This window comes from Gastrolobium bilobum, unplaced genomic scaffold, assembly GCF_033153095.1.
Source record: "Gastrolobium bilobum isolate Gb01-03AN ecotype WA unplaced genomic scaffold, APGP_CSIRO_Gbil_v1 utg8085, whole genome shotgun sequence".
NCBI lineage: Eukaryota > Viridiplantae > Streptophyta > Magnoliopsida > Fabales > Fabaceae > Gastrolobium > Gastrolobium bilobum.
The window spans coordinates 669,672-680,850 of NW_026899665.1; the positions used below are offsets into that span (position 1 = coordinate 669,672).

Sequence of the window (11,179 nt, forward strand, 5' to 3'; positions counted from 1 at the left end):
TGTGAGTTGATTAATTCTATGTTATAAAGGATAAACTAATTTTTTTTTACCAGCTAACTCACCCCACTTTTATTTTTATTTTTTATTTTGCTCCTTACAACACAAGTTTTATTTATTTATTTATTTAGGTTTTTTTTTCATAACTGATTAACATAAAGTGATCTAGGAGATGAGTACTGGCGTTGAAAGTTGTAATTTTATCCTAAAAAGGTACAAATAATTTCCCCTTGAATATAGGATAGCAATTGTCTTATTGTTGAATAGCACGAGACAGAAGTAAACGTATCAAAATTTGGACTTTATGTATTACTATTTTTGCTTTAAACAATTTTACACATCTTCATGCAGTTCTATTTATGTAAATACATTACTTTGGATTCATAGAGATTGAATCCAGGAGATAAGAATGAATAAACCAAATTTACAACACAGCCTTATCTTTTATCCACTTCCCTTTCACATAATTTTCAGTGACTTCCTTTCCTGCTTACACTCTTGCTTCTAGGGATAAACTTACCAAAGCCATTACGTCTTTTCTCATGGATAATAGATGAGTTTAACGAAATGGGTGACTCAGATTCTCTTTTGGGCAAACACAAATCACTATGATGTAATTTTTCACCAACGTTTTGGGGACCTGGTGTCACTTCACAAGTTAACTCCTCCATAGGATCAAGTAGGAAGTCTTCAAAGGCTGCAAGGGACTTTAATTGCTGTCCAAGAGATGCAATGGTTTTCTGGCACTCAGCGAATCTACTACCCGCCAATGCAAGTTCCTTCTCCTGCAATAGAAGATGCCAAGCTCTTTATATGAGAAGACAAGAACAAAAAGGTTAATGCAAGACATTTAATCAACAACTATAACTGGTATTTAGCAATTTAGGCATCAAATGCAACAATAACATCAACATCACCTTTATTTCGAACTAGTGGGGTGAGTAGATTTAGGCACTAATTGCATTTCCAACAAATATTTAGCTTCAAATGCTCACAAATATAATATATAATTACATTTATATTTGATATATAAACTTCAACACGAAGGAAATGGACTTGCAAAGCCTTGGTTAAAATGGGCAGATATGTGAGAAACATGCTAGTATCATTATCTCTATTTAAACAGGCAAAGTATGATCAACAAGTCATGCTAGTAAATATTAGTTTGGACTCGGGAAGCTAAGAAGTTATTGGACTAAGTCAAGAACAACTAAAAGATTTGTTGCTAGACCATGAATATAAGGTTTCACTATACACACACACATGGAAATTGTTCCACCAAACAAACAAAAAAATATTAAAAGAATCGAGTTTATGCATATTGCACTGGACAATTTTCATCATAAAAAATAAATACCAGAAGGTTAGCTAGCGTGTTTCTACAATACAAAATCACTAAAGAGGGCTTAAAATACAAAGAGTTCCTAATAAGTGTTAGCAAACTGACCTGTTTTAATTTCAAATCGTGATTAACACCTTCTTTATGCAATATCTCGGTTTCTTGCTTAACTTGAGCTTCTTGCTTCATTCTCGAAAGCTCATCCTCCAACTTCCCGCACTTGATCAAATTCTCCACAGACAAAGCTTGCTCCTTCTGAATCTCTTCCTCCAATAAACGGATTTTTGAAATCAGTTCTTCTACCTCGGTTTGAGTGAGTTTGAGCTTTGACTCAGCTATGTCCACCTTTGTTTTAGTTGCTTTTAGTTCTTCATGTGCTTCTTGATTTGATTTGTTTGCAAGTGTTAACTGAGTTTGAAGCTCTGCTACCTTCAACTCTGCTTCCCTTATCCGACTCTGTGATGTCTCAAGCTGCATTTGGCACTCAGTTAAACCCATCTCAACCTCAAGTTTATCTGCCTCCATTTTCTCTAGCTTCTTTTCCAATTCAGCATTCTTTTGAATCATAGCTTCCACTTCAGCTTTCATTGTACCCTGAACAACTTTAGATTGATCTGATGCTACTCCTGCCCCAACAAAATTGCTTCCACTTTCTGTATCTGCCAATGCAGCAAGCTTTTCCATCTCAAGGAAGTCATCCATGAGATTGATCTCAGTTGAAGGGACCATATGATTTTTCTCAATAGCCTTTTCATTCTTAAATTGATCAAGTTCTGTAACTAAAGCAGATGACCATGAATCAGAATGGCTTGGCTCACATTCATTCATCCCCCAGCCATCTAATTTACGCATATCACTTTCAACTGCCAGTAGCCTCTCTCCGCTATCTGACATGCTATCTGTGAAGGACTCAACATAAACTGAAGATGCAGTCAAAGACCTATGATCATTAACGGAAAATGTTTTACGAGTCATGGCTTTCAGTCTACGGCATTCAGCTTCAAGCTTAGCAACCTTCTTGACACTCTCCAAATGTTGCTTGCTTGCTGTTTCAGCAACTTGGGTACTCAAATCCCTCTCAACGATCCTGAATTCTAGTTCCTCAAGTCGAGATTGTAGCTCAAGTTTAAGACCTGAATTTTCTTTCTCCACAGCCTCAAGTCTCTGGTGAAGATCAGTATGAATTGATGCTGCAGCATCTGCTTTAGCTGTTTGAAGTTGAGCCTCAAGCTCAGCAACTTTCCCCTCAAGCTCAGATCTTTTGGATTCCCAGTCATGAGAATTATTCGCAATAGCCTCATGGATCTTTTGCTCTTGTGCTTCTCTAGCTTGCCGAAGTTGCCTCATACACTCTTTTAGTGCCCCATCAAGATGACTAACTCGATCTTCAAGAATTGAGTTCTTCTGCCTTGCAGCATCAAGTTGTTGTTTTAAAGACAAAACTTCGTTTTCAGCCCTCTCCCAGCCTTAAATAAAATGAAAAGCCAATATAAAAGACTTCTAGTCAATTAACTAGCGTAGGTTTTTCTGGCAAAACACATATATTTTCAAAGAATTTTGGATGTACTTCCCAATTGTTCATTAAAGCAGAAGATTATGATAGTCATGGCTCCATGGACAAGCAGATAAAGCACATCTTACTAGGCAGTCCTAATATGAGCTTAACCCATGGATCATGTATAGACAAGTTTAGCTTTAATATTAGATATCATCTTTCAAAAGCTGCAAAATAGTCAGCCCTTTAAGAAGTATAAAACAATAAAGTCAATCGCAGATGCAAAGGATAGATAGTTTCTCATTTGATAACTCATCTACCAAACCAAGGAAAAATTATTGATATACAAGATGCACGTTGATGAAAAAAATCTTTAAGAGACGTAATAAGTGTACAGCATGAAGAATCAATGATTTTAATATATGGTCAAAAAAAAGTGCCCAAATCATTATTTAAAAAAATCAAGAATCTCTTCCCCATGAATTTCCCTTTGTGATCTCCTAAAAGTTATCACTTTTTGGGGTTTTCACATTTCTTTGTGATAACATGTATTTGAGGTAGCACTACTTCCAGTGACATACATGAAAAGGGCCAAACAGTAAATACCTGTAACAGCTTCTTCAGCAACTTTGGAATGCTGCTTTACCAGGTCTTCTTTGGCACTAATATTTCGCAGAGCAGCTGTTAATTTGTCTGTAAGAGTCTTCACGTCAGTAACTTCTTCATTTTCTTTGGGTGTACCAACTTCTTCATTTGGTGCAGCCTTAGACGTGACTTCTGGTGATAGAGTAGCTTGGGTTGGATATACCTTTACAACATGGGGGGGAAAATCAGATTCATAAAATTATTTTTCCAACTTTACAATTACTGGAACATGCAGAGATCTCACATTTAAATAGAACTAAATTAATGATGAAATACTGTATGCTTTGAAAAGGAACAAGTCCACCTGAAACCTACAGACCAAGCAATAACCATTGTTTTCTTCTTGCCTAGACATTACAAACTATCTCAAGTTACAGTATGAACAATGAGAGTTATTATTCCAGTCTGTTGTACTATTGACTCAAGTACTCAACTAAGCATTTGCAATGTCGGTAACATGATAACCTCTCCTTTTTCTTGTTTCCAGATATAGACCTTGGATAAGGTCATACTCTCTGTTCAAAATTGTACAATTTTTTATTAATCTAGTCTTGAAGCCACATCCCTCCCTCTATCTTCCTCATCTCCTTCAACAAAGATCATGATTTTCAATTCAGAAAATGGCCACAACCCTGATAATCTATTACACCAAGTATAAGAGCTATCCAGGGGCAAAACATAGTTAATTTAAACGCTGTTATGCCTCCACCATTTCCTACCTGATCATCAGAGAATCTTTCTGAAAGAGATGATATTGACCCAGAACTTTCCGTTTCACCTGGACTTTTCTCAGATGACTTCCTGCGCCATAGCCAACTCCTTCGGTCCATCTACAAATACAACACAGGCAAAAGAAGCACCTCCTCTATTCCCTCACAATGACTTTACCTACAACATTATTACACAAGACATAAACTCAGAACTTGATCTGGGAATCTACACCGCAATCAAGACTCGATTGGTATGACACTAATAAGATAGCTGGCAAAATCTGCAAGCAAAAACCCCCCACAGGAAAAGGAAAAAGAAAGGAAAAAAATATCAGACTGAAACCAGAATCAAATTTTAAATAAAACGGAAGGTGGTTGGTTATAAGCTTTGCTTATAATTCACTTCCTAGCACAACCCATCTACCTCCATTATTAACTTTTCCAAAAAGGGTAGTGCTTTGAATTGAAGCTTGAAAGGGATCACTGTCACTGATCACACAACACCAAAAAAAAATAAAAAATGAGGGATTGTTAAGAGGCATTGAAAAATGAAAGGTCTAGCGGCTATTACTTTAGACTCAAAATTCCAACTACTCCTCTGACAGATAGGCACCTACCAAGGACTCCCCAATTTGACGCCATTGAATTCAACACAGAGAATTGAGGGGTTAATGAAGAGGCATATCCTGTGGGTGTCAAAATATCTGCAAAAATATGAACAGAGAGAGAGTGACCCAGTTCAGTTTTCACTCACAAGATTGCTTAAAAAGAAGTGTGATGAGTACCCAATTGAAAAATATTAGTACCTTCCCAGTGGGTGGAAAATTGAATGAGGCAGAGAAGAGACAAGCTCCGAAGATCAGAGAGGAATGTAAGTGGAATTTCAGAGCTGAAGAAACATCATGCGAAGATTCAGAAATATTATCCAACACGTTTCTTTGGGACCAAAAACAAAACAAAACAAAAAAATGAAATTATGAGAGAGAGAGAGAGAGGGTAACGTAGGTAGGGCCATGTGAGGGGAGAGAAAAAAAAAATCATTAAAAAAGTTCAATGCTAGTTTTATCTTTTTGCTGGAGCTGTCGTGTTGAGTTGTGTGTTGTTTACTTTGCGGAGATTTGGTGGTAATAATTATAATGAGGCAGAGTGTGTCTCTGTGTGTGTTTTTTTCAAACGAAGAGAGCGTTATTCCCGCTCTTTGGTCTTAGGATCTCGCTACAAACCTTTATAAAATCTGATTCGATTTTCATGTAATACTAAGTTACCCACTGTTGTTGGAGATGACATGAGCACAGTTCCCTTCTGACTTCCCACCTTTCCCACCCTTTTTTTTTTTTACACACTACTAACAATTTGCAACCTTATTATGTTGTACGTAGGCGTACAAAACTGATTTGGCTTGGCGGGTCAATTCGGACTAAGTTTTTTAACCTATCTCAAAATAAGTCAAGATTCATTTTTGATGGGTTGACAGTAGATATAGGCGGGACGAGACATGTCTCGAACTGATGGGTCAATCCGCCAAACAGGACGAGACGGACTGAATTTTTTAGTCCACTTTCAAAAGCGAAGCAATACAAGCTAACTCATTTTTTAATAGATCGATAGTCGGGTGCGGCCGGACGGGCACTTTGCCACCTCTAGTTGTATGTTTGGAGCCTTTCGGTTATATTCATGTGTTTTTTATACTCAATCTCTATCTTATCTTAAATCTTAATATATGCAGCACTGGCCGGGTTATGTTATTGCGTACAAGTATTTTTTATGATTATGTTTACCGTTTGGTTGCTAATTCTACTTCATTTTTAATATTTCATATGGTTTATGAATATAACAACTACTACTACAGACCTATGACCAAACTCTATCCAAACCAAAGGGTATAATCCACTTTAAATTATTTGTTCTTTATATTATTTGTGGTATGTGATTAGATTCCTATCATCACAAAAATTAAGTTTAAGTTATATTGTTTTTAATGAATCTCTTCTTTTAAATATGGGAACAAAAATTAACACGGATAGCTTTCCTAATTTCAGTAACTAAAAAAAAAAAACTTTCATGTCAGTCTTACCAAGTTGAGAGCAACACAATAATAACCTGCCTAACGTGTTTGACTTTGGGGTTGTATTGTCCTATCGATTAATTAATATTACAATAATGTTAATTTTTTTTTAGAGATAATAATGCTAATTATTGAGTTGCATTGACACTATTATTTGAACTGATGATGATATTTTATTCAATAGGTGAGACTATCAAAATTATTAAATAATGTGATGTTTTATAATGTATACAAAACATATTTTATTTAATTTACTTGTATTCTAATTAGCACATCAAATTGCTAGTATTTTAATTGACATTATTAGTTCTTAAATGTGTATTTTTTTTAAAAGTAAGTATTAATGAGGGATTCATTGTCATGTACGAGATTCCTTATTGCAATGTTTAATTTTTGTTTTTTGTTTTTCCTTAAGTTACCATTATAGCAAATTGTAAATTACCGACTTTAACTTTAATTTTTTTTATAAATTACCCATTGAATTTTTAATTTATACAATTTATTAATTTGAAATTCAAGAGTGCAACAATTCACAATTTTCACAATTTGTTTCTATAAAGTTTTTATATGACTTTACTTTTCAATGTTATGAAGTGTATATAAATAAACATATGCATACTAATATGTTATGTGTTAATAATTGTAAGAGAATGATAAAAAAGTGAATTATTAAATAATTAATACTAATTTACTAAGTTAAAATTTGAATAAATAATTTGCTGAAGTCTAAAATTAAAGTTGATAATTTGTCATTTGACCTCATGCCATTACTAACTACCCATTTAATGATGTTAAGAAAAATTATAAAAGAACGAAAGTGTAAATATTTCTCATATAAAATAAAACTGTAAATTAACACATTCTCACTAATGATATAAATATTAAAAGATAAACACGAAGAAGACAAGATGTTAAAAAAATTTAAACCTCAACTACAATTATCTTCAATTACTTTTAAACTTTTCAGTTTATAGCTATAATTTACTTTAGACGCTATTTTATCATTTGTATCTTAAACAAAAAATAATGCAAATTGATTGGCATTACTCAACACACTAATAATTGTAAAGTCTTGTAAAAAGAAAAATCAAAAATTGAATATTCTTTGGATATTTTTTTTTTTTGGTAATCTTATTCTTTGGATATTACTATAACTGTAAAGTGAAAATTATTGAATTTTTTCATTTATATATAATTAAATAATAACAATAATTTTGAAAAAGTATAGTTACAACAAAATATAAAAAAACAATCTCCTTTATAATAATACAGGAACTGATAAATAACCATAAAATCAATTTTAGAAATAGAAAAATATAAAAGCTTATAATACCCACCAATATTACATATATAAATAAACTTTTTTTTAAACAAAAGGCACTAAATACTGACTAAAATTAATAAAATGTTCAACTTATCTGTAAAATAAGTATACTGCAACTAGCTTACCGGAATAAAAAAAGAGTATACTGCAAGATTAATGAGCCGTTGGAACTTGGAAGTGTGTTCTTCTTATTGCAGCCTTATATATTCCACGGAAATTTTTTTATCTGACCGATTGAGGCTTTCGAGAAAGTGAGATTGGATTGGTGTTTTATTTTTTAGTCTGATATTTCTCATAAGAAATAATATTATTTTATGGAGTTTGATTTTATGATGTTGAGAATTGAATTCTCATGTTGTGACATAACTAGTGGTGGGTTCCATATTTATTAAAAAAATAAAAAGCTTTGTACGCAAATTGAAGGGTCACAACATGAGAATTGAATTCGCATGCAACATGAGAAAATGTTTTCTCTTATTATATATATATATATATATATATATATATATATATAAAAGTGTATGAGATATATAAAATAAAATAAAATATAAATTATACTTATTTTTATGTACGCAAGAGATAATTTTATTTTTTACTTTTATATTTTATATAAGGAAATTAATTCTCTCATTTTACATGAATTTTTTTTTCATGTTACATACATAATACACGAGTGAGGTCCATAAAAAGTGATAAGACAAAAAGTCAAGACGAGACCCCTCATATATGAGAAAACTATTTTCCTTTAGGGTTTTATTACTCTCATTCAACATAAGATAGATATCTTATGTTGTAGAGAGAAAATAGGTGGGTCCCACCATTTCAAAAAAAAAGAAAAAGGTGGGGCACGAAAATCGAAGAGAGAGAAAATGAGAGATGATATCTCATGTTGAAGGAGAGTAATATTTCCCTTTCCTTAATATAAACAAGTACAAGACATAATTTTATTATTTTATATAAAAAAAATGGCGCACACACATGGTATGATGTGGAGAGAGATGTTTACCTACCTTGTCCCATTGTAGCTTCTTTCAAGTCAGAGGAAATTGTACTCCAAAGGCAACGATGGCATATTTAGGGAGCTACATAAATTTTTAATTATTGACTTGTTTCACTTGAAATTAATCTTACTTGCTTTAAAAAGGTATGAAAATATTGAAATTTATGAAAATATTTAAAAAAATTACTTGCTTCAAAAAGGTAATTATAATTAGTGTAAAAAAGAGAGAGGAGATATTAAAAAAAAAAAAAAAAAAAAGAGAGAGGAGAAAGTTGTAGTCCCGAATATCCATTTGATAAAGTTTCCTTTAAAAATTATAATGTGCTGCAATGATGATTGATGATAATGCATACATTCAACAACATAAAAATGTTCACTTTTTTAAATATTTGATTTTGATAATGTGAAAAAAACTTATGGATTGATGATAATGCATACATTTAACATTTTAGACGAATCTTATGAACATTAAAATAACCGAGGTGGAATGATACACCGCAGCATGTCACATTCAACCTCAAATTTTAAAATCAAAATTACTATATTGTATATACCAAATTTTGATCTCATTATCTCAATTCAACATATAGAGGTCTGGTAGATGCATGCATGAGTTGATGCTCTCTTGTCCGTTTCTTATTTATTAAGATTTAAGGGTGCTTATATACCATACATCACTTTTTAGTTTTTTTGATTTAGATATGATCACCCTTCTTTTTCACATATATTTTAAAATAAAATACTGTTTTTCATATAAAATTAGATTGCCGCACCGTGCACAGATACGACTCATACGAGAATGGACGATTTCATGCGTAATTTCATATAACGAGGATCATAATCATTCATAACAAAAGTAACGGTGACAAAAAATGAGATAAACAAATATTAAAATAAAAAATAAGGAAAGAATAGTACATGAGTGGATTCACTTCTCATGTATATTTTCCTAACTCGCCTCTTGTTGGACGTTTATTGTTCTTAGCTCTCCCTATTTTTTTTTGTAATAAGTGGTACTAGGCCTAATGATTTAACTGAGCTTGAACATTAATATTCAGTTATTTGTGTTGGAATTAATTAATTTTATAAATAAAAAATTTGATTTAAAAAAGTGTATCTTTTTGTCACGAAATGGAAGTATTGTTTTATGTCGAATGAATGACATTTAAATCATGTCATTTTATTATTTTATAAATAAAGAGATTTGATTTTTTCCCTTCATCAATATTTTACATTTGCATCTTTTTACTCCAATGCAATTGATCAAATATAAGTTGAGTCCGATCAAGTTGTTATATATGAAAGCATAGTTAAAAAACAGAAATAATATGTTCTATCTTTGGAGATAATTATTCATGAATCTGGAGCGGACAAATTATTTTAAAGACACAATGTCTAACATTTGTTTCAAATTTTTCATTGTTATAATCATATATTTTCATATAATGCGCTTTAAATTCGTATTATTTCATTTTTGGTTTCTTACGTGCATTGCATAAAACTTAATGTATTATTGAAAACAACTTTTTGAACACGGATAATTCTCTCAATAATTTTAACGTCAATTTTCTAACAATTTATGCTTGCCAAACCCATATTCCCATATTGTGGAACCGACACTCTTAATTTAATTATCCCATCATTATTTGTTGAAGGAGAAGAGATAAATATTTCGTCTCACATTTCAGAGGAAATTTGTTAAAAATTAAAGTACAAGGGACGAGTAATGTAATCCAATTGAGCCGTTAGGATTGATTTAGTGGTAAGAAATTTGAATAATTTATATTAAATTATGTGTTCAATTTTAACAATTGTATAAAAAAAAAATGTAATCCAATATTAATTAAAAATAAATTAATTAGTGTTCAAAGGATCATATACACAATACATTTTGGATTAAGACATAACATTATACTCAATTATTATGATTTTAAATTTTTTAGTTAGCCCATTATTTCCTCCGGTGTTTTGTAGTTCAGTGTCGGTCATAACACTTCAATCCATATAGAAGGTGAAGAACGACTGTTTCTTAAAAGGTAATGAGATGGAATAATGTTTGTTTTGTGTCTTAATATATTTTTTATCCATCCACTGAAACTATAGGCATCTATTAAAGGAAGTCAACACTTTAGGGCGATCAAATCTGGAAGAGTGTTGTTAGCAATTAAACTTTATGATTTAAAATAATTTTAATTAACTAAATATAACTAATTCTTAAAGTGACGAGTTCATAACTTTGTATTTTTTTTAGTACAGCAGAGGGCTAAAAGAAAAGAAAAACCTATTAACTATTACATAAATCAGAATCTAACTATTACATAACTTAAAATGTTAATAAATGTAATCTAACTTAACCTATAATTTCCTTTGGAAGAAAAACCAAACCCTCTTTCCTTTTGAAAAAACAAAATACACTGGAACTTGGGGGTTCAGGTCCCTGACAAGTGGACACACACGAACCACAGCTCCAAAATTTGTCCTATTTTTATAATAATAAAACAAAATAGAAATCATGTCCATTTGTTTTAGATTTGTATTTTTCTAAAAAAAAAACTGAAAATTAGTGCGAATTTTGAGTGATAGGAAAAAATATCAATTAAAAAA

General features: G+C 31.6%; 1 protein-coding gene across 1 annotated transcript; it reads right to left on the bottom strand.

The window, feature by feature from the left end:
• Positions 1-381: 381 nt before the first annotated feature.
• LOC133292472 (filament-like plant protein) lies at positions 382-5,088 on the bottom strand. Its single transcript, XM_061490880.1, has 6 exons — positions 4,993-5,088; positions 4,758-4,890; positions 4,196-4,364; positions 3,438-3,639; positions 1,445-2,802; positions 382-782 (listed from the first exon to the last, which is right to left on the bottom strand). Exons 3-6 carry the CDS (start codon positions 4,304-4,306, stop codon positions 468-470), a joined length of 1,986 nt encoding a protein of 661 aa, XP_061346864.1. The 5' UTR covers positions 4,307-4,364; positions 4,758-4,890; positions 4,993-5,088; the 3' UTR covers positions 382-467.
• Between the last annotated feature and the right edge of the window lie 6,091 nt (positions 5,089-11,179).

Excerpts from the sequence above, each read along its gene's own strand:
- LOC133292472 (XM_061490880.1), bottom strand. The coding sequence starts at position 4,306 with ATGGACCGAAGGAGTTGGCTATGGCGCAGGAAGTCATCTGAGAAAAGT. Across the intron at positions 3,640-4,195 it reads AAAGATTCTCTGATGATCAG|GTATATCCAACCCAAGCTAC; the intron begins GTAGGAAATGGT and ends CATGTTGTAAAG. Across the intron at positions 2,803-3,437 it reads TGCTGAAGAAGCTGTTACAG|GCTGGGAGAGGGCTGAAAAC; the intron begins GTATTTACTGTT and ends ATTTTATTTAAG.